General features: G+C 36.6%; 3 protein-coding genes across 3 annotated transcripts; all 3 read right to left on the reverse strand.

The window, feature by feature from the left end:
• Window positions 1–8892: 8892 nt before the first annotated feature.
• Window positions 8893–10550, reverse strand: LOC107869288 (receptor kinase-like protein Xa21). Its single transcript, XM_047411444.1, has 2 exons — window positions 10023–10550; window positions 8893–9940 (listed from the first exon to the last, which is right to left on the reverse strand). Exons 1-2 carry the CDS (start codon window positions 10548–10550, stop codon window positions 8912–8914), a joined length of 1557 nt encoding a protein of 518 aa, XP_047267400.1. The 3' UTR covers window positions 8893–8911.
• Window positions 10551–10867: 317 nt separating this feature from the next.
• Window positions 10868–11701, reverse strand: LOC124897846 (LRR receptor-like serine/threonine-protein kinase FLS2). The gene is made up of 3 exons (XM_047411445.1): window positions 11578–11701; window positions 11053–11268; window positions 10868–10971 (listed from the first exon to the last, which is right to left on the reverse strand). Exons 1-3 carry the CDS (start codon window positions 11699–11701, stop codon window positions 10868–10870), a joined length of 444 nt encoding a protein of 147 aa, XP_047267401.1.
• A 9078-nt stretch (window positions 11702–20779) lies between these two features.
• Window positions 20780–21989, reverse strand: LOC107869289 (receptor kinase-like protein Xa21). The gene is made up of 2 exons (XM_016715835.2): window positions 21274–21989; window positions 20780–21185 (listed from the first exon to the last, which is right to left on the reverse strand). The coding sequence occupies exons 1-2, from the start codon at window positions 21987–21989 to the stop codon at window positions 20780–20782; spliced, it is 1122 nt and encodes a 373-aa protein (XP_016571321.2).
• Window positions 21990–27232: the final 5243 nt, after the last annotated feature.

Below are 27232 nucleotides of genomic sequence, written 5' to 3' on the forward strand. Positions count from 1 at the left end.
TTGAAACACGTGCTAATCATTTATTGAGCATGAAATTAGGGGGTTGGAAATTTAAAGATTGATTTGGTGAATTTTTATTATTTTGTTAATTATCGAACACGATAGTATCATGTTTAGGCTGAAATTGATAGGCAAATTCTAGGTTTTGGGGCAAGCAACTCGTAGGATTATAATCATCTAATGTGTAAATATTTGTGTTGGGTGATTTTCTTCATTTTTATCGCATTTTATTAAATGTATTCATTTAGCCGGGGAATGCCCCGAGGCTCATTGTATTTATTCACCGGGAATGCCCCGACGTATTATATCTTTGAAGGAGGTTCGTGATCAAGACCCGAGGCATCGGGTAAAGCAATGGGGATTGTCTAGATTAGAGTAGGATTTATTTTTCATATTTTTTATTTTTGACTGTATAATTGGACTGGACACTATATTTTTGATTTGTTTTGTTTTGTGTGTTTGATTGATTATTTTATGTGATTTTGTATGGTTTAAACATTTTGTAGTGTCAAATTAGCCGATATGATCCACCAAGCGACCGTGGTCAACCCATGGGATCGAGGGGTGCCTAACACCTTCCCCTCAGTCAACAGAATTCCTTAGCCGGAATCTCTGTTCGCAAACCGATTTTAAAGAGTCAAATTATTTTAAAATGAATTTTCAAAGTTGACTTGGCACACCGAATTTATGTCAGGTGGCGAATCTGAATAAAAAATATAAATAATCCTTTTTTGAAACAAAACTTTCATCTTTGTCACTTTGATAATAAAACCCTTTCAAACTTTAGAATTTATCTTTTGTAGTTTAAAAGGGTATAACAGCTCTGGCGACTCTGCTGGGGAATCTTTTAGAATTCGAGCTTATTTTGGAGTTGTATCGGCTTAGTTTGGCACTATAGGTGTATAGACATTTTATTTGTGTTGTTTTGTGTTATTATTTATCATTGTTGAGTGCCTACGTGCTCTTTGTTTACAATTTTTCTCTTTGTTTACAGTTTTTACTTTATTTGTTACCGCTTTATATTTAGCATCGTGTGCATAATCCGAGTTTTTCTTTCTACAACAAGTCTGTATTACACGTGTGTACACGACCTATAGTTGAGTCGCCCTTATTTTAGGAGGGGGAGCCGTTGGGTTGTATGGAGTAAGTGGACAGCTAAAGCAATCAACTATCGACCATACACTCCCCCGAACAGCCTTGTTAGTGGACCCCAACATAGGTCGACCTTTAGGTCATGCTTATCTGCATCATATTGAGGCCTTGCGGGGCCCACTTGGTTCTTTGTAGGAGACTCACCTCTAAAGCATCCTTACATGCTAAATGTTACATCTCTGAGGGTAACGTGGTCATTTGATGGACTGATTTAGGAAAAGCATGTGTTAGAAGTAAAGTGTGTAGACAAGACAGTGTTGAAAAAAAAAAGAGAAAAAGAAAAAGTGAGTCAAAAGAAGAGTGTCGTAGTTTTTAGAGTTCTTCATGGCTTTTGTTCTCGAAAATTCAAAAATTCAAAAATATTTTTACCTCTTGCACTCATTTTCTCAAAAAAAAAAAACATCAAAAAGATTTTCCTTTTATTTCTTTAGTAAGCGTTCACAATTCGAAAACTCCAAAAATATTTTTTTTCTTTCAATAGGAGCTTTGTACATATTTATATTACGAAAATATCAAAAAGAATTTTTTTTTACTCTCATAGTTGTTGGTGTTAGTTTCTAATTAAAAACCCAAAAAAGATTTTATTGATATTGTTCATCGTCTGTCCTTAGTCGTGTCTCTCAAGTAAGGGTTCAGATTGTTATTTAATCCTTAATTGTATGTGAGATACGTAGGCAGCATATTATTGGTTCGGGGATATTATTTGAAAAATTCGAAAAGATTCTCTTCACTGTTCATCTAGAGTAGGTGTTATATACATCTCTAAAAGAAAAGTACAAAAAGGTTTTTCTGTAATAGTTTCAAGCTTCATTTTCTTATGAAATTCAAAATTGAAAACCCCAAAAAAAATTTCTTTGGTAATTATAGGTTCCATTTTGTATAGGGAGTTTAAACCTGAAAAGTGCAAAAAGATTTTCGTCAATTCTTTTGATAAATTGTTTCAAGTAAAAGAAAAAAAGAAAGGAAAAAGAATCAATTGACCATTTTGGTAAGACTTTACGAACTACGCACACCTGATTCTCCTCTTTCGGGATATGAGATACGTAGGCGGCCTTCTTGGGTTCGGTGATCTTTTCAAAAAAAAGAGGTTTTGAAAAAGTTTGAACTCTAACATATTTGTTGCCTCTTGTTCAGTTAGTTTAAGGTGGTTGGTTTGTGGCTTCCTGGCTGGTCCTCCATATCACACCAAATCCAAGGAAGGTTTAGTTATGTCCAACAAGGATATAGAGAGTGACACCATAGATAAAACAAAGAGTCAGGAAATTGAGAGTTTAAAGGAAAAGAATTTGAGATTGAGACAACAAATGATGGAAATGTACCGAACTTGGGCCAGTGGGCTGCCTCCACCTCTACTCCCCACTTTTGACCCTGCAAATACCTTGAGTCTTCCACCAAAATTGCAAAGTTGGTTTCTTACTATTTTGATGCACCACAGCATGCCTCAGAATCCATTCCACGTCAAATGCACCTCAATTCTTCCACCACTCTTTCTTTAGCTCCTCAGTATAAGTCTACCACATTCACAGCACCATATACCGTCTATACTTTTGTTGCTCAACCTTCTACTAAGACTTCTACTTTGGCTATCAATCCAATGATTGTGCTTCCCCATTTCGCTAGTGAATCCACATTCAATACTCTTTATGATCATTGTTATACTCTTGATCCTACCGTTAAATTAAGTGGACCGCCAAAATATCTTACTAAGAGGCCTAGCATGCTAGAAGAGCTAGAGAAAGTGGTTGGGAAAGTTAAAGAGTGTAGAAAATAATATGAAAAATTCCCCTGGACTTATGGGCTATGAAGATGTTTCATATAAAAATTGGGGCATGTTTTCAAGTTTTAACCTTCCTCCAAGCTTTGAGACATCAAAATTTGAGGAGCTTGGTGGACAGAATGATTCTGTGAAACATTTGGGATGATATTGCAATCATTCAAGGGAAACTGAAGGAAAGAAGAAGGAAAATGCATCTGTTGTCATGCCTGGGTGAAAGCAGAGTTTGAGAGTTCCAACTCACTAATACTATCCGCTTTAATCCCAATCTTACATATCAAATCCACTTATTCATCTGCAACAAGGTTCCTTTTTTCAAAATCTAAGTAGTTTCATTCCACTTCTTTAATGTCCTTTGAACAATGCACAATTGTGTACCCATCCGTCTTCTTATCCTTAATGGCATGCACCTGTCCCTCAACATCGTCCTCGACCCCCACAAATTTACCAGGGAACCTCTAAATTCAAGTTTCATCTGAGGCAAGAGTTCGGAAAGAGGAGGAGAGAAAAGGATAATTTCACTCCTATTGGGGAGTCCTATGCCAGTTTGTTCCAGATATTGAGACATAAGGGCATGATTACTCCTCTCCTTGGGTATATACCTGACCTACATTCAAGAAATTTTGATCCTAATGTATGGTGTGCATATCATTCTATGTCCAAGGTCATAGTACTGATGATTGCCATACTTTGAAAAGAGAAATAGAAAAGATGATTCAAGATAAATTGATTGTGGTGCAAAATATTGGCCCCTCGACCATCCCATGGAGTTCTTCACCAGCACACGGTACTGCACAATATGTGGGAGACAATGAGTTAAGCATGGGGTCCAAAACTTATTTGTTGAACGAAATGTGTCTGATAGTGGTGGAATCTCTAGTCATACTGATATGCAAATCAGTGGCTAATATGTCAGGCTAAGCAATTGAGAAGTCACCCCTCTCCCTACTAGGAAGAGGTCTGGTAGTTTTGTTTTGTTTTCTTTTTTGTTATTCAAATTATTTCAGGGTGGTAGTTTGGGATCTATCTTGATTTTCCCCTTTTGTCGTTTATGGTCAAACCTTTTATATATTTTATTTCAACTAAATAGAGTGTCCCTTTTTCCTTTGTGTTTAAATATATGTTATTTGTTTATTCTTTTTACATAATACAGTTTATCTTAGCTTTAGTGATATGACATGCTGGCGGAATTTTTTGCTAGATCTTAAAATCCAATTTGAGCATGAACTTTAAATCAGAGGGCTAAAGTTAGAAAAAGCATGTGAGAAATAGGTAGCGTGTTAAGACATTTGGTGATCATGTTGAAACATTCTTCCAAAATTAAGGCAATTGTTTTGAGAATCACCAGAATAACTTGGTCATCAATTGTAAGGCATGCCTCAATTAGGTCAAACAGTGGATGTGTGATAAAAAATTAGAATCAAGCAAAAGAACAAGCTACCAGAACTATGCGTGACCTGATTCTCCTCTTTCAGGAATGAGATACGTAGGCTTCCCTACTCCGGGCTCGGTTCAACCAAATAAACAATTTAGAATTGCACAGTCAAAAGAAACTGGGGCATGAGTTAATCCTCATTATTTGAGTCGATTCCAAAAGTTATAAGTCCTAACCCCTACAAATGTCATTTGGGCCTCATGTCATCCTTTCTTTCTAACCATATCCAAAAGCCAAGTTGCAACCAAAGAAAGACCTTCAGATCAATCTTTGAGGATGTTAAGGCTAAGCATGCAAGGGATATGATAATGTATTTGGGAACTACTTGTCTTCCTCAACATAAGGAATCAAGAGATAAATAAAAATGAGAGAGTCTTACTGGTGAAAACTCTCATAGGTACCGTAAGGCGATGGTAAGTTAAGAGAGATAAAAATGAGAGAGTCTTATTGGTGATAATCCCCACAGGCACCGTATGACAATTGTGAGTTGGAAAAAATAAGAATAAGAGAGTCTCATTGGTGAAAAACTCTTACAGACACCATAAGGCAATGGTGAGCTGAGGAAAATAAAATGAGAGAAGTTTGATGGCGAAAACCCTTTAAGGTGCCACTAGTCGGATGAGGTCTTAAAAACAATTGACCTAAGGAAGCAACTTAGTTTCAAGGACATTAACTCAACAACAATTTGTGAGAGTTTTGGATGGAAAGATCAGGAAGTTTAATCCGAAATGCATGGCATAATCATTTGAGTTGACTGTTATTTTTAGATAATTTTTCATTTCTTGAAATGGGGGCATTCATTGTGTTTTCTTTCTTTGTCATTTTCCTCGTCTTTGAGTCAAATCCATGTCAAAATAAGTGAGAAAAGATTTCAAAACAGGCTACCAGCTTCTTCAATTATAGAAAGCGAGACAAAAGGCCAGCACATGAAAGGGATATGATTGTGAGCAGAAATAAGCAATGCAAAAGTTTTGTCAATAGACGAGTCTGAGAACTCATGGAAATATCATGGTTTAAAGGGTCTATCTAAGAAGCATGGAAAAGAAGAAATACTGTGTTTACTTTAGAGTCACTCTTAATAATTTGAGTTTGAGTCAATGACACGACAAAGCAGGGGAAAATTGTAGCAATCTGAAACCGTCACGACCCGAACTAGGGCTTGGCCGTGACGAGCATTTCGAACCATGGAGACCCGAAACACCCCTATCTATCTGGTAATCATGCACCTAATTCATATGATCAAAGTAATGCGGAAGAAACACAATATAACAGAAACATGGTCAAGAATCATATGAAAATGAAAATGGGGAATAGTGTCCCACAATCTAAATTAACATCTTTAAAATCGTCTGAATTCTGCATTTGAAATATCTCCCTGAGCAGTTGGGGGATGGTTGACATTAATCCTCGAAGCCCGAGGTGGACTGGTCGGGACTGGGGGGACTCCCGGAGTAGGGAGAAATTCTGAAGTGTGAGCCCTATTACGGGTCTGCATCCCATGGGTGGGACGGACCTTATCTGCCTGAGCATTCTGATCGACGGTACGATGTGGAGGCATAACTATGTTTCTGAAACACAAGTGATCATTGATTAAGGGACGGTTCAAACTCTGAAGCACGAACTAAATCACAAAGAAGGGAAACATTTCCTAAACGCCTAGCAGCCTCCTGCCTATAAGTGTGGCACGCTACACACCCATAAATAAGACCCCACCCAATGCGATTTCGCAGACATCCTGGGACCATGAACCGTGCTTTGATACCAAGTTTGTCATGACCCGAAATAGGGCCTGATCGTGATGAGCATTTTGAACCATGGAGACTCGAAACACCCCTATCTGTCTGGTTATCATGCACCTAATTCATATGATCAAACTAATGTGGAAGAAACACAATATAACGAAAACATGGTCAAGAATCATATGAAAATAAGAACGGGGAATAGTGTCCCACAATCTAAATCAACATCTCTAAAACAGTCTGTGAAATCTCTACTACATGATTGAAACAATTTCTATTTGAAAACTAGGACAAGGCCCCCAGTAGACCCAAAAACTGAATATAAGATAAAAGGACTGTAGGACATAAGACCTTCCGAAACATAGAAGGCTCACCACTTGTCTCTACAGCTCTGTCTGAAAGTTCTACTGAATCTCTTGACCCCTAGACTGGGCCTCTAGATGTTGGAGAGGGGAGGGGGTCAGCACAAAAGTACTGGCACGCAGAGATATCAAAACAAAACATAATATTTTTACAAAGTATAGTTGAAAGCCATTATAAAACAATTTCGTATCAAATCATTTGAAAACACATGGGTGTAATGCAATAGTTTTTCTCAACAATAATGAAATCCAACTGAGCTAGGTGGAATACCCTACATAATTTAACCAACTGTCAAACCTAGGTTGCCGCCGAGATTAGAGTATAAGTGAGGGAGAGACACTCAAGACCACACAGCATGGTGTCTCGACCCAATGGTAGTGCCCAAGATCACTTGGATCGGGCTCCTACCTATAGTCCCAATTTGGGAATAACATGAAGTCAAGTACACAGATCGCTTAGCCTGGTACCAATATTCCGTGTCGGCAAACATGTTATTCCAGCGATGAGCCCTTGTGTCTCAAACGCCTTCTTCGGACATCCACCTTTCTCATGTAAAATCAATGCATTCAAATTTCATTTAATTCAATCACGTATCGTATTCTGTAGGGTATCGTCATACCCAATTTTCAAGTCATCAATATCACATCCACATATGCATAATCATGTAAAAACCAAGGTGCTTCATCATTTACAAGTGGTGAACAATATTTATTTCAAATTCATGCTCTCTTTTGTTGATCATAATTTAATATGGAGTATCAAACCATTATCATGAGAATTTGAAAACAATTTATCTTTCATATTATCATGGGAATTTGAAAACAATTTATCTTTAAAGGTGATGCGGTGCGGTGCAGTTTGGTTTTAAAACTTGCAGGTTTAGAAAAAACCCGCACCGCACCCACACCGCACCGCACCATTGCCATCCGCATCTGTATTTTATTTCCCAACGCCACATGCACATTTCAAAAGAGAAAAAAAGAAAAGAAAAGGTTAATAAATGGGAAATGCTACTTTCAATTTGGGTTTAATGGTTTATTATTTTTCGTTTTCTGGGAAAACACCAAATCAGTCAGTAATTTCCTGGGAAGGATATTCAATTGTCGCATTGTACTTTTTTTCTGTTCCTTTGTTCATGTGTGTGTTTTTGACATTGCAGCAATTCTTCATTCCCCATTATGCTGACTCTCTATGCTTATCTCTTACTTGAAGGTTGCCAGAAACCGAATCATTTTCGTGGCCTAACCAAGCCTGACAATGGTCAATTAGTTTAATAAGCTTTTGATATTGCTTTTGCGGTACAAGTGTTTTGCCAGTTTATGCAACTGCCAAAACAATCTCAGATATTTTCAAAGCTCTCCCTGCCACGGGAAGTATGGACCAGCTTGAAGCATTTTATGTTGTGACTCAGATTACGCTGATTGTCCCATTACTAGGAGATATGTCTCTAGGTAAGTTCCGCGAAATAATGAAACTCAAAAATAGAACCATTTACCCTGCAACGTGATGAGGAAATCCAAATAGAACCATGTACCCAGCACCAAAAGCTGTTTGTAACAAACTTTCTAACAACCTTACAGCTGGTGCAGATGGAGCCTCAACAGACTAGAACCAGGTGCTTCCTGAGCATCATGAGGAAGATACATCCAATGAGTTCAGTCAAATTGCCATCTTAACTTTCCGACAACTTTGGGATGACCGATCAGAACACAAAAGCCGGACCAGAGCATGCAAGATGTTTTATGTTATATCGAGCAGGTATAAACTTGACATATTCTCACATGGGTTGTCCACCTTGACTAGATTTATAACAACAAAATAGCATTGGTTCCTACTTGTCATATACGTTGTAATTGGAACATTAACCAGCTTAACATGTCATTATATCAACGAAAACAACTTAATTAGATCTATCGATCCCTCCATCAATTGGCAACTTAAGAGACCTTCGGTAATAGTTGTTGATATTTTAGTAGCTGAACAACCCGCATTTCGGGCTAGAACGAAAACCGTCGTTTCTATGCGTAGATGATCCAAAAGCCATAAATCCTATGCAAATTTGGCATGCTAATCAATTTTGTGGTATGGGAACCTATTTGAGCATGAATTGAGATCATAGAGGTCCCCAAACTCAAGGATGAGTTAAAAGCATTCCTATTGTTCGAGTTTGAGTGAGCGTCGAAACTTGGGTCAACTTCAATTGATCATAACTCTTTGTATATAACAAATTAGAGGGCGTACTATATATCAAATGGAAGCTCTTCGAATTAACTTTCCAACGATATCAATTTCGCCAAAATCTGGATTACCAAGTTGGCATCTACGACGTCCATTACTGCATCTGGAAGTGAATAACTCACCCATTGCTTCAAGCTAAGATCTCCCTCAAACTCGTTAGGCTTTATGCTAGTAAACGTTTCCAGCAACAAGACACCATAACTGTAGACATCACAATTTGTAGACACTAGTCCATCCAGTCCATACTCTACAGTCAAACAATTCATCTAAAGATGCAATATACTTTCTAGGTGGGAAAAAAAGAAAGGAGTAACCAGCAAAACTAAGAGACATACGTGGCGCAATATAACCTAATGTTGCTAAGGTTTTAGTGTATAAATAACCCTCATCTTCACCAAGTAATTTTGCAATGCCAAAGTCGCTTAGGTGCGCAACCATGTCTTCATCCAGCAAGACGTTACTAGGCTTCACGTCACAATGAATCACAGGCAACGAGCACCCATGGTGAAGATATTCCAAAGCACATGCCACATCTATCATTATGCTAAGTCTCTGCTTGGTGTCAAGGAAGTAGTTGTGCGAATACAAATACTTCTCAAGACTTCCATTAGGCATATACTCGAGCACTAAAGCCTTGAAATAAAGATTGGAACAACTAGTAATGACTTTTATGAGATTCCTATGGCGAAGGCTGCACAAAACTTCACATTCCGAATCAAAACTCTTGAATGCCGCATCCAGTTGCAGGTTGAACACTTTAACTGCAATGGCAGTTCCATTTCTGAGAATGCCTTTGTAAACCGATCCAAAACTTCCAGAACCAATCAGATTACCCTCGCTAAGCCCTTTGGTTGCTTGGAGAAGTTCATAGTATGAAATCCTTTCTCTTGATGCGGTAGACAATATGTCAGCTTGCTGAGGAACACTTTTACCTCTTCTATACCTTATCCATAGGATCACAAATTTCAAAGGAACAAATACAACTGCAATTGCGAGCAAAAGAAAAAGAACTAGCAATTTTTTCCTATTTGATCTGTGCTTTGATGAAGTGGGGCATGGCAGGACACTAAATATTGAAGAACCACACAACGCTTCATTGTAGATGAAAAACTGACTCGAGAGGTTCTTGAAAGGACCTCCCGAGGGTATTTCACCATACAGTTTGTTGAAGGAACCATTGAAATACTTCAGGTTTTGAAGTTTCTCCAATGATTCTAGATATATTATTATGAGAAAGGTCTAGGAATTTCAAACCTATCATGTTGCTCATTGAGTCAGATATAGATCCTTGCAACTTGTTGTGTCTCAAACAAAGATGCACCAGATTTTGCAATCCTCCAATTTCTCGTGGAATTCCATTTGAGAATTGATTCATTGACAGATCTATCTGTGTGACAACCTTTAGATTCCAAATTTCTGGAGGTAATGAACCAACCATGTTATTTGACAATAAGTCAAGAACCATTAGATCCTTAAGATTCCATAAACTTGATGGTATATTGGAACTCAGATGTATCTCTCTAAGGGAAGTAACGTTCCCTAACCAATTCGGAAGAGATCCTGAAAGTTGATTTTGACCCAAGTAAATAGCACCCAATCTTTGTAATTTACATAGATTATCTCCAATAAATCCTGTAAATTTGTTGTTATTCACGTAAAAGCGCTGAAGGTTTCTCATGTTATGAATTGATGTGTCAATGGGTCCCACCAAGTAGTTTTCAGAAAGATTAAGCTCTATTAAGCTGCTTAAGTTTCCAACTTCATTTGGAATTCGCCCTTTTATTTTGCAAAGGTTGGCGTAAAAACTTCGAAGAGAGGTGGAAAGGTTCCCCGTGAAGGCAGGAAGCATGCCGTTTAGAGGGTTCAAAGTTAGAGAAAGTGTTGTTAAATTTCTGCAATTGGTTAAGGAAGTCAGGAAGCTTAATGATGAGTCGCTGGTTAAATTGTTTGCCGCTAAAGTTAGATATTGTAGATGAGCCAAAGATCCAAGAGAATTGGGAATCAAGCCTGTGAGTTTGTTGATAGAAAGCTCTAGACGAGTATGTTTTGAACAATTGGAGATGAAATAACTGATTGGTTAAGTTGGTTAGATAAAGCTCTTCAATGCTGGGTAAGATAGAACCTATGTTTGGTGTGAGGCTTCCTGATAGATTGTTGAATGAAAGATCAATTATTCTCAGCCCTGATATCAAGTGAACCACTAAAACTATTAAACCCAAGGTTAAGTACCTCCATCTCAACGAGATTGCTTATCTCTTTGGGTATTTCACCTGCCAACACAAAAACAAAGAGGAATACTAGTGAGTTAACTAGCATATGTTGTACCTCTGGCTATCACTTTGATTTCATACCAGTAAAACTATTTTCGTCAAGATATAAAAATTGCATCTTGGTTGAGTTGCCAATCTCCCGTGATAAGAATCCGCTAAGATTGTTATGCGACAGTAACAACATTTGCAGCGACGAGATATTGAATATGGAAATTGGGACTGAGCTGATAATCTGGGTTTTCTCCATGGCTAACGCCACCAAATTAACAAGATTTCCAATTTCTTGAGGAATTATCCCTGCAGTTAATGTGTAATAAAATAATTGTGATGTAATTAGATACTATAGTACTAGCATTCATAAGATAAAGCATACCAGTGAAATGGTTAGATCCAAGTTCTAACATCTTCATGTTACTCAGTCTTCCAATTTCACTATGTATAGGTCCATCAAACTCATTATATGATAAAGAAAAAATTTGAAGTTGTGATAAATTTGATAAGCTTGTAGGCATTTGACCGTGAAACTTGTTTTCGGATAGATAAAGCCCTTTGAGTATTGGGAGACCATTACATAACCATTGGGGAGACTTCCTGATAAGCTATTGCCTGTAAATGCTATATTTTCAATTCTAGAAATGTTGAAAACTGGCAGTGGTATAGAACCCGTAAGATGATTATATTGTATGGATAGCACTTTCATGCTGTGAAGATTGCCGATCCCTTCTGTCATGTTTCCTTGAAGTGAATTATAAGATACATTTAAAACCTCCAACCTTGAGGCATTCGAGAGTGACAGAGGAATAGAGCCTATGAGCTTGTTATCCCTCAATGGAATTGAAGTTCAGATTCAAAGTCTCATGTTTGGAAATATTAGAAAATGAAGAAGGGACGGAACCAGTGAAACTCTTATCCTCAAGACTTAGAAATTGAAGTTGATGTAAAAACCCAAACCAAGAGGGAACCTCCCCGCTGAAGCTGTTGAAACTTAAATCAAGAAACTTAAGTCGATGCAAGTGTTCCATTTCTTGAGGCAAATTTCCATGGAAATTGTTGCTTCCCAAGTCAATAGAGACAAGAAATGAGAGATTTCCAAATTCACGGGGAATCCTGCCTTTAAGAGTCGTGTTAGAAAGATTCAAGGACTTCACTCGCTGGTGGCGAGAACCACAAGTGACTCCCACTCAATGGCAAACAAAAATAGCGGGAGACCAACTTTCATCCAAGAAGTGAGAAGGGTCTGAAATGATCAGTGGTAGTGTTGGTTTCGGTCATGGCTGAACTAGCCATAACATAGTGAAGCAACAAGAGTACTATTAAGAGAAAAGAACTGAAGGCTTTCTCCATAATTGCATAAATTGGTAGGAATATGGATATGACTAGCAATAATGTGAGTTTCAGACTTTAAATAGTAAAAAGATCTGTTGCTCTTTCTTTTAGAATATCTTTTCTTTCAAACATCTTTTAAGGCAAAAGGAAATCTTTAAAGTGACAGACCAAGAAAGAAATATAACTCGTATTGACTCAAAAAGGAGTCTTCCATTAACTTTTATTACCAAAAGTAAGATGTGAAATAACACAGAAAGAATGAATTCGGTAAATATTTAACAAACAAAATTTTAAATATTTGACAAATGTTAAAAGTTGCTTTAAGGAATAATACACATGCTTTATTTTTTATTTTTGTCTAACTTTTTTTATATACAACTCCAAGTTAAATTGGGATTTTTATTTTTTGTAGGAAACTGGTTAGTTGTTTTTGTTATTTTTGATAGCAAATAGGTTGTTCTTTTATGGTAAGTTTAACCTATTTTTGGTTGTAATAGCGACTATTTAAGGAGGAGTTGATGTTCAATAAAACATCAATTGGTATCTCTATTTTCAACCATTAAGTTCTTGACTCTCCTTGCTATGTTTTTTTAACAATATTAACTTCAACAGTTGGTATCTAAAGCTATTTTTCTTGAGGGACCTGTGAGTGAAGAGATGGATTCTGAAAATGGTTTTTCAAGAATAGCTCCACTCGTTTTTTATGGTGAAAATTATCAATTATGGATTATGAGAATGATAACTTACTTGGAGGCTATGGATCTGTCGGAAGCTATGGAAGAGGATTAGGAAATTAATCTGCTGCCAAATAATTCTACCATAGCCCAAATTAAGAGTCACAAGGAAAAGAAAACCACAAACTCTAAGGTGAAGGCAACTCTGTTTGCTTTCGTTTCAACAACTATTTTTACAAGAATGATGCCTCTCACATCAGTAAAATAAATTTGGAATTATCTGAAGAAAGAATATGCTAGAGATGAAAGAATGTGAGGAATGCAAGTACTAAATTTAGTAAAAGAGTTCGAGTTGCAGAGAATGAAAGACTACAAGATAGTTAAAGCGTAATCGGACAAATTACTTGGCATTGTTAACAAGGTAAATTACTAGGCACTGAATTTAAAGATTCAAGAATTGTTGAAAAAATTGAAAAATATGAAGCATGTATAACTACCTTGAAAAATATACAAGATCATTTCAAGATTACCTTGGTAGAGTTGTTAAATTCTTTTCAGGCAGTGGAACAAAGAAAACTTATGATGCAAGATGATATGATTGAAAGAACCTTAGTAGCCAACCACAAAACTCAGAGAGGTAGGTAAAAATTTAAAAAATTATCTACCTTGTGAGCACTGTGAAAAAATGGTTCATCCACTATATAGATATTGGAAAACGCCAGAAGCAAAGTACAACAAGTGCAATTAACTTGGCCATGAAGGAGTGATATGCAATATCAAAATTGAGAACCAAGAACCAGATGCATGTGTGGTCAATAAAAAGAAGAAGAAGACCATCTTTTTGTTGCAACATGTATCTCAAGTAAGGTTTCAACAGATTTTTGGTTGATTGATAGCGGTTACATCAACCATATGACTTATAACAAGTGTTAGTTTAAAGAATTAAAGCGTACTGAACTACCCAAAGTTTGGATAAAAAATGATGACCAGGTTGTTGTTGAAGGAAAAGGAACTGTGTCATCAAAATAAGTTTAGGTAATAAAGTAATTTCAGATGTTGTTTATGTACCTGATATTGATCAAAACTTGTTGAGTATTTGTCAGTTGGTAGAAAAAGTATAAAAGGTATCCTTTGAGGATAAACATTGCTTCATCATTGATGGTGCTGGAAAAGATGTTTTAAACATTAAGATGGGAGGTAAACATTTCTCATTTGATCCAATGGAAGGTGTTTCTATAGAACATGAAAACGATCATAGGCTGGAAAAATTAGAAGATGATATTCTAATTGAAAAAGCACAAGAAATATATGAACCTCTTGGGTATAAAGGAGATTTTAATGTTCCGAAAGGAATTGAATCAATGAAGAAGTTATTTATGTTTCAGAAAAATAAAATGGAAAAATTTTAATTCAAGATGCAAACGAAGCAGGAAGACATGCTAAAAGAATTTAATAGTCAAGTGTTGCATTCAAGACGAGAAATGAATTTAGTTCACTACAAGCCAAAAGATAAATCTGCAGATTTATTCTTAAGGTCACTTTTGGTGATCAAGTGTAGAAATCCCAAGAAAGAAGACCAAAAGTTTGTAGTTTCTAAAGCAAGGAGGAGTGTTAAAAGTTGTTTTTAAGAATAATGCATGGCATTTATTTTTTATTTTTCTCCAACTTTTTTTACATACAACTCCTAGTCAAATTGGGATTTCTATTTTTCATAGGAAACTGATTAGTTGTTTTTGTTATTTTAGCAAATAGGTTATTTTTTTATGGTATGTTTAACCTAGTTTTGGTTGTAATAGCGACTATTTGAGGAGGAGTTGATGATCAATAAAATATGCAGCTTTGCCAGAAAAGAAAAAGAAAATTCTCCACATCTCTTTTCTTCTAACTCATCTTTATTTTCAGCTGTTGGCTCTCCTTGCTATGTTATTTTATGTAACACCCCGCATTTCGGGCTAGAATAAAAAAAAACCATGACTCTGATGCGTTGATAATCCCAGAGCCTTAAATCCTATGCCAATTTGGCATGTTTATGTAGTATGTGAATCCATTTGAGCATGAATTTAGACTATAGAGGTCCTTCAACTCAAGGACGAGTTGAAACTATTTTGATCGATTAAGTTTTAGTGGATGTTGTAATTTGTGTCAGCTTCCATTGACCATAACTCTCTGTATATGTCGAATTAGAGATCCTACTATGTGTCAAATGATAGGTCTTTGAGTTAACTTTCCAACGATACCAATTTTACTAAAATCCGACACCCGAGCAAGAAGTTACGACCTTTCAAAGTAGTATGTGTCGCCTAACCAATCGCACATAGCCACTTCGGCGCCTATGTAAATATAGGAGATATCATATGCGGAGCCTATGTAAATATAGGCGATATCATATGCGGCGCCTATGTAAATATAGGCGATATCATATGTGGCGCATATCTTATGGTTTCAAGTGACTTAAACAGTCCGTTTTTGGGGCAAAATGGTCCTTTTCATACCCTTATTCAGCCATAAACACAAAATTCAGTCCCCAATTCTCCATAAAACATCCACATTCATCTAAAAATTCTCAAGAACACTCTTAAGGGTTTCAAACTAAAAACCCAAATAAATTAAGATTTAACCATGGGTTTTCAAAATTGATTAGAGATTCAGAATCTCCAATCCACAGGCTTCAAGAAGAACCCATTATTTTCTAAAATAGAGGTAAGCGGGGTTTTCCTAAATTCTCATGGAAATAGAAAAATCATGTTGTAGAATGGGGTTTTTGAATCTATGTATATATTCATGTATAAAATGTTTTAACATCATTGTTTTGGTCTTTTGACCTTTCCCAAAGTGATTTGAGAATATGAATGTATGAAACCATGTATTTAAGAATGGATTCTTGTTGAGAGCATGATTTTCGGTGAATTCCCACTTACTATGAATTTTTGGTGTTCTAAATTATGCTTTAAATGAAAAATTTAGCTTAATGTATTATGGCTCAGAAATCATGACTTGCAAGTCTTGGTATGACGATACCAATTTAGACCAATGCCATATCAGACTCAGACTAATAGACATTTCAGACTATCATGATTTTAGACTTTTAGAATGTTGCATGTACCGAAAAGGTTAAAAATGGGCATAAGAGATGTTAGGTGGGTCCCTAAAGAGGTCTTGATTTCAATAAACTCATTGCCTAAAACCGTGGTTTGCCGACCCGAGTATTTTATTATACGCTGACTTAAGTGTCGTATGGCATATCAGATTCAGGAACTCCAACCCTTGCGGCATACTCGGGTTGGAGGCTTCCCCGCCGAGTCAATGGCGGATTTCATATTGCCCGTGGAATATCAGACTTGTAGGGGATACCACCTAACTCAGAAGTAATACACAGATCAGAGTTTGAGATTTACAGATAGGTTACATATTTTCAGAAGGTGCCCATGTGTTTTTCAGAAACTATTTTATGCATAATGTTTGATGAACATTTGCTCTAGCGTATTTTATATATATATATATATATATATATATATATATATATATATATATATGTTCAATTACTCTATTTTGGATTGCTTCGCGTGCCAGTACAATTGTTCAGACCCCTCCCCCCTTCCTCCCAGGTACTGAAGCGCAGTCTAGGGTTCCAGATCCTCAGTAGAGTCTATAGAAAGGGTGAGTTCAGTTGGTGAGCCTTCTTTGCTTCGGTAGGCCTAGTCATTTAGGTATTTATTTTAGTATGGCTTTTGGTCTGCTGGGCCTTTTCTCAGTTATTCTGATAGTATGTCAGTAGAGATTTCGCAGACTGTTGTAGATGTTTATTAAATATTGTTGGGCATGTTTTCAGGCCTTTAACTGTTTTAAATTGTTGACCATGTTTTCGTATTATTGTGTCTTTTCCGTATTACTTTGATCATATGAATTATGTGCATGATTACTAGATAGACAGAGGGAGTTCCGGGCCTTCGGGTTTGGGAATGCTCGTCACGGCCAGGGCCCCGGTTCGAGTCGTGACATTTTAACAGTATTAAAACCAACAACAAAGTCTAAAAATGTTACCTTTTTACAAACTAAGAGGATCAAAACTATTAAATACATGCTTAAGAAACCATTTTGAATCTACCATTAAACATAAGATACCATTAGAGTTATTTTATCCTAACTTTTGTAACCAAATGTAAGGATGCAATAACACAGCAAGAATGAACTGAATTAATATCATAATAATTTATAAGAAGGATGTTCATGTTTAAAATGTCTCTTCCTTGCATAAAGTTATCAATAATTTCAATATTACAATGAATTTATAAGAAGAATGTTCACTTTTAAAACGTTTCTTTCTTTCATGAAGTGCCAATAATTTCCCTCATAGACCTTTATAGGGAACAGGTAATAAAGTTGTGGGCTCCAAAAAAAATTACAGAAAAGGAACTTAAGGGATAGATATGAAATTCAGACTTTGAATAGATTTTCTTTGTTGGAGAATTATTTTTGTTTTACACCAGTGGACAACTTAATATCAAGATGCTGACTACTACATCATAACAAATAGGGACTTAGTTTTGGCAAACCAAAATGTAACTAGTGTCAGCTATGGATTCACCAGGATTTGTAACTTTTGATACAGAAACCTTTTTTGTTGCCACAAAATACTTGTAGCAGAATGAATGTCTATCTTGCTCGGACTCTTCAAAAATGTTGATGGGTGCATGTCTCACCCTCCAAAAGTAGTGTATTTTTGAAGGATAAGACACAGGTGCGGTAGCATTTTCGGTGAGTCCAAGCAACATATCTCAACGTTACAAGAAGTTGTGTTTTGCTTCATCAACCAAAAATAGAAGTAGATGAACGAAAAAATGCATTCTTTCTTTTATCTTCTTCTATGCCATGCGGGCGGAGCTAGAATTCTTCCTACAAGTTCAGTAGAATCCAGTAGCTTTGACTCCAAAACCTTGTATTTGTATAAAGAAGTCCACTCAATATGTAAACAAAATTTATTTGCCCAATAAAGTGGTCTTTTCTAGATCAACCCAGACACTAAAAATTCTAGATCACTAATTGTTCGTATATCAAAACGAAGTAAAAGGAAAATGGCAGTAGGATAGTATAATGGTTGCTGCTTTTTCTCTCCACTTTGCATCTTTTGTAGAGTTGATTTTTCAGCATTAAATTGGACGCTGTTCTCGAAACAAATCCATTAAGTGTTCTTTTTAGGGTAAGTAGGAACCTATGTTGCTCACAATTTTTGTCAAGTGTACGTCGGATCCTTCAAAAAATAATGCATATTTGCAAGTGTGCGGTTACATTTTTGAAAAGTCTGAGTAACATAGGTAGGAATTAGAAACAGGTAATTGGACTGATTAGTTCAACTAACTTTGCTTAGCAAAAAGTATGTGTTAGACAAAAGTAGTTCTGAGGATGGACATATGAATGAAACCTGTTATTCATGCGGGTCCAAACATGTGAAGAAAATAGAAGATACAGGCAAGGTTGATGAAACTATTTGAAGTCAAAAACGGATAAGCAAGAACGATTCAGATATACTCTCAACATTAATCACGTGATGAAAGAAGTTGAGGATAAGATAAATACAACACTTGAAGTTGAGCTGATAAAAGAGTCCTACCGGATTGAATACAAGAAGGGGTCTAACTAACTGATAGAGTCCTACTGAAGCGAAACGCTTCGCTGGAGTGAACGAAGGATGTTTCAAGTCCTTTGATTGTGCGTTTACGCTTTATTTAAGCAGCTTTGAATGCGCTTTCTAATCCGCTTCTGTAAAGAAGGGACAACAGAGAGGCTCAAGCTAACTCACTGACATGATTGAAACCATGCCTGGAAGACAAAGACATCTGAAGGACTTGATCAGAGTTGGCTTTATAGAGAGAGTGACTTTCACAGTCACTCATGCACCAAAAAGAATAGCACCAATTGGCAAATTAGATCAACAGCTTTATGTAATAGGTTCTCGAGTTGTATTGTACTTGAATTCTAGTCTCAGTGAAGTACAAACTGAATTAGGATTAGTGTCTTCAAGTTGGGGAACTTGAATACTTGGGAATACTTTTCTTGGGAAGATTTGTGTGTTTGTAGAAATTGGAGTTAGAGTTTAGTTCATAGCTTACAAGATTCTTGTAATTTGTTGATTGTTGAGGCTCAAGAGTCTTTAGAATTGGGGTAAAATCCTGTTGAGGTACAGGTCGTGGGTTTTTACACCTCTTTAAGCCGGGTGGTTTCCACGCAAAAATACTGTGTCTTTTACTTACGCAGCTTGAGCGAAACACGTTAGACTACTTGTTCCTTTGATAGGCAACTACTAGAGTAAAATAAGTAAATCAGTAGGGTACGCATTCTAACAGTATGCTGTACTACTATAAAAGACTCCTTCTCAACGTGATCAGCAACCTGTTTTCCTCTTCCAACACTCTGTTCAAAAATTTTATCACCTATAACGCCTATGTTTCCAGGTAGCTGCTGCCCTGATTTGATATTTGAAGCACCGATCAAATTAGCGGCATTATTTTGGACCTCAACATGATTGTGAACCCTAGTAGAGATAACCAATGCATCAGATCCTGGAAGATCTTCCTTGTTTGTATCCTTTTCTCCTGAGTATCACCTCGATACTGCTCGAAATCTATAGGATTCTAAAACTGAAAATAGCTGTGCCTGATCAAACATGATCCATATGCAGGTAAGTCAATTTGACAAGTTGAAATGTCGTTTACCAGCAACTATCTATCTTTCCCTTTCAAATAAAATTCGGCCTTACTCCTCTTTGAAATTTTCCACTTCGGCACGCTTAGCTTTAGAATTCTGATGGGATCCATTGTGTTAGTGCTGATATGAACGTATCCTAGCTTCCATAAGATGTGAATTCCAATAATCCAACTTTACAACTTTGAAAACTTGATGAAGGAAGCACATTGTTTGGATAGTATTGGACCACTTATATAAGGTACCTAGGATTTAGTTAAAAGGAAATAGTGAGATTTATTGCAGATCATGCACAAATCAAGTGCTAAAAAAACAAGCAATCTATACATGAATCAAACAATTTAGCAAACATTTGCAACAAACAAGTGATTTGGACAAAAGATTCCAACAACATGCTCAACATGCAAGAAGTTGAATCATGATCTTCTGTAGCATCCCAACAATCCTTCCTGCCGGAGATTCAGCACAACAATCTAATGCCACTTCCATGATGGATGCCACAACATCTAGCTCCTTCTGTGAGCGATTATTCGTTGGCGTTATCAAGTTGGCATCTAGAACGTCCATTATTGCCTCTGGGAGTGAATGACTCACCCATTGCTTCAAGCTAAGATCTCCCTCAAAATCATTAGGCTTTCTACGGGTAAACGTTTCCAGCAGCATGATCCCATAACTATAGACATCACATTTAGTAGACACTAACCCATCTTGCCCATACTCTACAATCAAACAATTAATTTAAAGATGTAACATTATTCTTGGTGGAAAATAAAAAGAATGGGAAAATAACTGTTTCAGAGAAAAATTAAGAGACATACCTGACGCAATATAACCCAGTGTTGCTAAGGATTTTGTTTATAAATCACTCTCATATTCACCAAGAATTTTCGAGATGCCAAAGTCGCTTAAGTGGGCAACCATATCCTCATCCAGCAAGACGTTACTAGGCTTCACATCACAGTGAATGACTGGCAATGCGCACCCATGGTGAAGATATTCCAAAGCACATGCCACATCTATCATTATGCTTAGTCTCTGCTTGATGTCAAGGAAGTAGTTGTGTGAATACAAATACTTCTCAAGACCCCCATTAGGCATGTAATCAAGCACTAAAGCCTTAATGCTAGATTCCTATGGCGAAAGCTGCGCAAAACATCGCATTCTGTGTCAAAACTCCTGAATGCTGCATCCAGTTGCAAATTGAACACTTTAACAGCAATGGCAGTTCCACTTCTGAGATTGCCTTTGTAGACAGAGCCAAAACTTCCAGAACCAATCAGATTACTCTCGCTAAGCGCATCAGTTGCTTGGAGCAGTTCATAGTATGAAATTCTTTCTTGTGTCATGGCTGAAAATGAATCTTCTTGTTGAGGGGCTCTATTACCTCTTCGATACTTTATCCATACAAACACAACGGTGGCAGGACCAAATAACAATGTGATTCCCAGCAAAAGAAATGAAAGTAGCAACTTTTTCCTATTTGATCTGTGCTTTGAGGAAGGCGGGACATTAAATCTTGAAGAACCCACTCAATGCTTCATTGTCAATGAAAAATTCACTCGAGAGGTTCTTGAAAGGACCCCCCAAGGGTATTTCACCGTACAACTTGTTGACAGAAACATTGAAATACTTCAGGTTCTGGAGTTTCTCCAAAGACATGGGAATAGTTCCCGATATATTATTATCAGAAAGGTCTAGGAATTCCAAACCTACCATGTTGCTCGTTGAGTCAGGTATAGATCCTTGCAACTTCTTGTGTCTCAAAGAAAGGTGCACCAGAGTTTGTAATCCTCCAATTTCTCTAGGAATTCCATTTGAGAATCGATTCATTGACAGATCTATTAGTGTTGCAGCCTTTAGATTTCCAATTTCTGGAGGTAAAGTACCTACCATGTTGTTTGGCGATAAGTCAAGAACCACTAGATCTTGAAGGTTCCCTATGCTTGGTGGTATATTGGAACTCAGTTTATTGGAACCCAGATGTATCTCCCTAAGGGAAGTAACGTTCCCTAAACAATTTGGAAGAGGTCCTGAAAGTTGATTTTGACCCAAGTAAATAGCACTCAAATAATGCAATTTACATATATGATCTCCAATAAATCTTGTAAGTTTGTTGCTACTCAAGTTGAACCGCTGAAGGTCTCTCAAGTTGCCAATTGATGTTGGAATCGATGCGACCAAGTTATTTCCAGAAAGATCAAGGTCTAATAAGCTGCTTATGTTCCCAACTTCATTTGGAATGCGCCCTTTGATTTTACAATTGTTGGCGTAAAATTTTCTAAGAGAGGTGGAAAGGTTCCCCGTGGAGGCTGGAAGCATGCCATTTAGAGGGTTGGAATATAGATAAAGAACTGTTAAATTTCTGTTATTGGATAAGGAAGTCAGGAAGCTTAATGATGAGTCCCTTGTTAAATTGTTTCCCCCTAAATTTAGATACTGTTGATGAATCAAATATCCAAGTGAGTTGGGAATCAAGCCTGTGAGTTGGTTGTATGAAAGCTCTAGAATAGTAAGTTTTGAACAATTGGAGATGGAATAGGGAGACTCAAACACCCCTACTCTAGGTAAATCTGCAACTACATCCAATTGGCCACTACTAGCCACAACAAAACATTCTAAGTTCATAGGAGTGTAGGGAATAGTGTTTTTATTTTGTAGCTCACATGAACTACGGCCTTCCTCTTGACATGTGTCCGGGCAGCCCACTTGCTTCCTTTGACCTACCATATGATCCAACCTTTCATTTGCCATAGCTAGGTCTCGGGACATAGTGTCAAGGTAGGCCAAAATGAAATTGGTCGCATTGTTGTCCATGGGTTGAGAAGTGAAAGCCGCGGGTTCCCTTGTAAGTGTACCTAAAAAAAGAAAGAAAAGAACACACCTACCAAACAAAACACAAGTTAGTTCGAAACAACCTCACCACACTCTCGCACACTTGATCGTCTCACACTTGGTTTCACAAGTGTTGAAAGTCAGCTTGTACTTCATGAGTGATTGAGGGTCTAGTCTACTCTTGTCCGGAATGGATTTTCATTTGAGTTGACTTAAAGAAAATTTATTTACGAATTTGCACCAATAAGATATAATGAATTCACAAAAGAGAAAATCAGTCAACAAACATTTAACATGAATGAACGAACACAAAGACTAACTAACAATCTAGTAGATGAGTACTAGTTTGCCAATTAGTATTGGAACCAACAAAATTGAAACTAAGGAACAACAAACGAAAACTACGAAATCTGAAATTTGAGCCAAAATTTGATGCATGAACAGTAACTTGACGTGGAAGGCACGTATTGGTTGTGGTCTTTCTAATGAATTGTTATTCTCAAATGTTCATGTGTTGGTCAAAAACTTAATTTAGATTGGTGGAATTTTGTTTTAGGAGGGAAAAATAAGTCTTGGAGCCTTTTTCAATTTTTCAATTTTCAATTCTCATGACTTGACTTTTTCTTGTACTTCTCCTTAAAACATGGATCCTTAAATCATGGAAAAGTGTTGGAAAGTGGTTGAGACTTGATTGATAGGTCTTGGTTGGTTGCAGTGTCTTTCAAGACTAACAAATAATACACCTTTTACTTTCAATTTTTTGGATTTAGGATTACCTTATCCTCAACATTATATGAAGGCGGTGATGAACATCAAGAACAACAACAACAACACCAAGAACTAAAACAACAATCTTCAAGAACACCAACAATTTTCACACGGTCCAGTTAATTCCACAACAACAATGTCTTCAAACTTTGGCCAAGACTACAATACCTTCAAAAAAATTGTTCTTAGGCCACCAATTTTATAACATCACACGACCAAGATAAGATCAATAACAATGTTCACATTACAAGTCCAAACCGTGAACCACAAAAACACTAACAACAATCGGCCACGTTTATGTTCACAACAACACGATCAACATTTCAAACTCAAATTTTAGATTTAGACTCGAGAGTGTTACAGATGAAGAAAACTAACACTAGAAACAACAAAACAAGTAAAAATCTTAGCGAAGACACAACAATAACACAATTTCAGCCAAGAACACAAACACGGACAGATTGCACTTTTTTCTTGGAATTTTTTGTTTTTTCAACAATTTTTTTTTCAACTAACAAGCCCAAGATTGATCTTCTGGGAACAAGATCAAGCCATGCTCTGATACCAAATGATACAAGATAAACGACGGAAACACGAAACAAACACTTAAAATAGTCCACAAGTTTAAGAGAAGCGAGGACCATTTGAGTGACCCTCTTGGATTCAAGATCTCCAACAAGAACATAATGTAATGAGGTGATTAACATCTATATTCAGCGGAAAACAAACTATACTAACAATAAGAGAATGAAGAACGCGAAGAACAATAACAATATTACTAAGAATAACAAACACACGGCTATAAGAAACAAAGGGATAGATAGATAGATAGACTACACAATGATGTAATCTTAAGAACCCAAGAGCCTATTTCACTCTTGGACCCTTAACACCACACACAATTATTCACCTATCCCTTACGTTGAAATAAGAGGGACCGTGATCTCCCAAGCATCCAACGTTTCCAAGCTTGAATCCAACACGAGTGATTCTACACTCAAGTTGATTTTCCTAGTTACTATGTTTTGGCCAAGAGGCCATTCTCAAGAGAGGGTATTTCAATGCTACAACTTTCAATATTCAATCAAAACTAATGACTAAAAACCTACATCATTCTATTTATAGAGTATTACAAATAATTGGTAAAATAGCCAAAAGGCCCCTTTAATGAAATGTAACCAAGGGTGCCCTTAGAGTCCAAGTTTAGGGTCGGTTTTTGTATGATCCAAGTCCTTCTCCACACTTCACTTGGACATTTTATTAGACGTGTCCAATGCATTCTCACATACGTGCATCCTCGTGGTCATACCCGTATCACTCCTAGATACTGTATGTTCTTTCTTGGACTTATATGAGACCAAGGAACCACCAAGTTGAATCACATAACCTGTAACTGATCTTCTAGTGTTAGGACATGTTGCTATTTCAGAGTCACACCAGCAAACTATGTCTGTAATTCTCTGAGGTTTCATCTAAATGCCTTGACCTACTGAGTCTTTCAAATATCTCACAATTCTATGTGCAGCTTCCAAATGAGAATTTTTAGGTTTCTGCATATATTGACTTTGAGTTATGTAACACCCCGCATTTTTTAGCTAGAAATTGAATCGTCGTTCTTATGTGTGTAAGATCTACTTCCATGGTTTATGTTTAGATTCATGTGTCATGATCTTTCTCCTAGTATATGAAGTGATTATGAGGTGAAAAATGTTCATAGAAATGGCTTAGAGAAAAGTTGATCTAAGAATCTTTCATTCATCCAACGCTTTATATTCGATTCTACAAGGTTCTACTTTGAATGTGTATAACTTTCGATACACATAGAATTTTTCATCTCAAGATCCACCAAATTATAGCTAATTGAATTAGTTTTCAACAATGCCAATTTTCATCTCAAGACCAACCAAATTGTAGATAATTGAATTATCTTTCCAACGATACCAATTTCGCCAAAATCCGATAGTCGAGCGAAAAGTTATGAAATTTTTCGTGTGAGGAAGTAAGCCGATGCGATGTCAATGCGACGCGTCGGCCTGCACGTTACGAAGTTGTTCACATGCTATTTCAGTTTCCAATGGGTCTAGGGAAATTTTGGTCATTTCCCCTCACCCAAAATTCATCTATAACATACGATTTCAACCCCAAGAAGCATAAATTTCCCCTTTTATTCAATCTTTCTCTCAAAAACTCCAAGAACAAAATTCAAGTTTCCTTCCCTTCCATAGATCAAGAATTCACCCTCTTAAGTGATGATCTTCAAGGACAGAGTCAAGATCCAGGTTCCATATTTCAAACTAAATAATCTATGATACGTAGAGTTTTCCTAAAACTACATGGGCATAAGGAAATTGTTTTAATGACATTTAATCATTGTGAGATCATGAATTTGTGAAGGGTTTTGGAATTTATGTTTACAATTTTGCAATATGAATTCTTTAATGATAGTATTGTTTTGATCTTGAGGCCTTCTCCCCTAAATTTGATTTGTATCGTATACAATTATGTATGTAATTGAGTTGAAGATTTAATTGAGAGCATGGACATATAGAATTCCTCTCTTGCTATGAATTCCCATTCTTTTCATACGATATGAATTATTTTGAATGCATTTTGAGAAGCATGATGTAGATGTCTTGATCATTGTTTAACTTGATTATGGTTTTGAATTGAAGAGAGGGGGTTTTATATGTTGATAAATGTTGAAGATACATAATGAAATAATTGCATGGTTTGTCAAAATACATGACCACCACGTGTTTGTTGAAATATTGAAAAGAGAGGTTCTTTGCATATTTTGACATATATTTTGAAGTATGAATTCTCTTGAACTGTTTGAATGATATGGTGGTCCAAATTTTATGTTTTGAATGAAGAAGTTATGACATGATAATTTTAAGTCTTAGAAATACGACTTACAAGTCTTGGTGTGACGACACCAAAACAGTTAATGCCATAACAGACTCAGAATAGAATAGAAATCAGATTTCATTCAGATTTAAAGACTTTGAATTAAGAAAGAGGCATGTTCAGAAAATGTTAAAATAGGTGGTTTCCCGAAGAACGCACGAGTTCAGAAAACTCATTGCTTTAAATGTGTTTCGCCGATATGAGTCATTATGTCCCCAAGAGGAATTATACGCTGGCCCAGTGCCCTGTGGCGTATCAGAATTAGAATTAGAAACTCCAACCCTTGCGGTAAACTTGGGTTGAGGGATTGTCCACCGAGTTAAGGGTTGTAACGACCTGAGACTACCCCCTAGTCATTACACGGTGCTTATAGTCCCAAGGGGCCACAAGCTAACCCATAAGCTGGTACCTGCTGTGAGCACTGGATAATATAATCATGAATGGGGAAGAAAAACTCAAATGTCGTAAGTTTTTAATATCTGAATTCAAAACTAAAATATAAATCTAGGAAAGACAATGGTCTGAATCTGAGAAAAATACTAATAAACAGAATTACTAACTGACTGTAGTGTCTGAAAAACCTCTAAGATTGACTGACTAATAGTTAATAGGACAGGCCCCTAACTAACTCTACTAACTCCTGAAATAAAGACATAAAGGAAAGTAATCTGTCCTCGGATGATGAGGACTCACCATTGCTACTGTACCGTTGATGATCTAAGAATCTAGGTGTGACCTGGGAACTGAGCGTCAGCACCTATGATATGAGACATCATAGTACAAAAGAAAGTATGTGATTAGTACTTTGAATGTACTGGTATGCTAAATGAGGTAGGCTAACACACAAGGTTTCATGAATAGGAGTAATTATCTATCTAAGTATACATGTAAAGCATGGAATACAAGACAGAGAACATGAAATCTGTAGATACTGAACATGCATGAAAGTCTGTAAAATACTGAATATACATGAAAATTTATAGACACTGAAGATGCATGACCAGGCATATAACATTAACTAAGTAGAATCTGTAATCTAAAGTACTGAAAAATAT

The sequence above is a fragment of the Capsicum annuum genome, chromosome 4, assembly GCF_002878395.1.
Source record: "Capsicum annuum cultivar UCD-10X-F1 chromosome 4, UCD10Xv1.1, whole genome shotgun sequence".
NCBI classification, from domain to species: domain Eukaryota; kingdom Viridiplantae; phylum Streptophyta; class Magnoliopsida; order Solanales; family Solanaceae; genus Capsicum; species Capsicum annuum.

Excerpts from the sequence above, each read along its gene's own strand:
- LOC124897846 (XM_047411445.1), bottom strand. The coding sequence starts at position 11,701 with ATGACAGAAGGGATCGGCAATCTTCACAGCATGAAAGTGCTATCCATA. Across the intron at positions 11,269-11,577 it reads TGAAAATATAGCATTTACAG|GGATAATTCCTCAAGAAATT; the intron begins GCAATAGCTTAT and ends CATTAACTGCAG. Across the intron at positions 10,972-11,052 it reads TGACGAAAATAGTTTTACTG|GTGAAATACCCAAAGAGATA; the intron begins GTATGAAATCAA and ends TTGTGTTGGCAG.
- LOC107869289 (XM_016715835.2), bottom strand. The coding sequence starts at position 21,989 with ATGCTTCCAGCCTCCACGGGGAACCTTTCCACCTCTCTTAGAAAATTT. Across the intron at positions 21,186-21,273 it reads AATGTTTCTGTCAACAAGTT|ATTTAATGTCCCGCCTTCCT; the intron begins GTACGGTGAAAT and ends GGGTTCTTCAAG.
- LOC107869288 (XM_047411444.1), bottom strand. The coding sequence starts at position 10,550 with ATGCTTCCTGCCTTCACGGGGAACCTTTCCACCTCTCTTCGAAGTTTT. Across the intron at positions 9,941-10,022 it reads TTGGAGGATTGCAAAATCTG|ACCTTTCTCATAATAATATA; the intron begins GTGCATCTTTGT and ends TGAAATTCCTAG.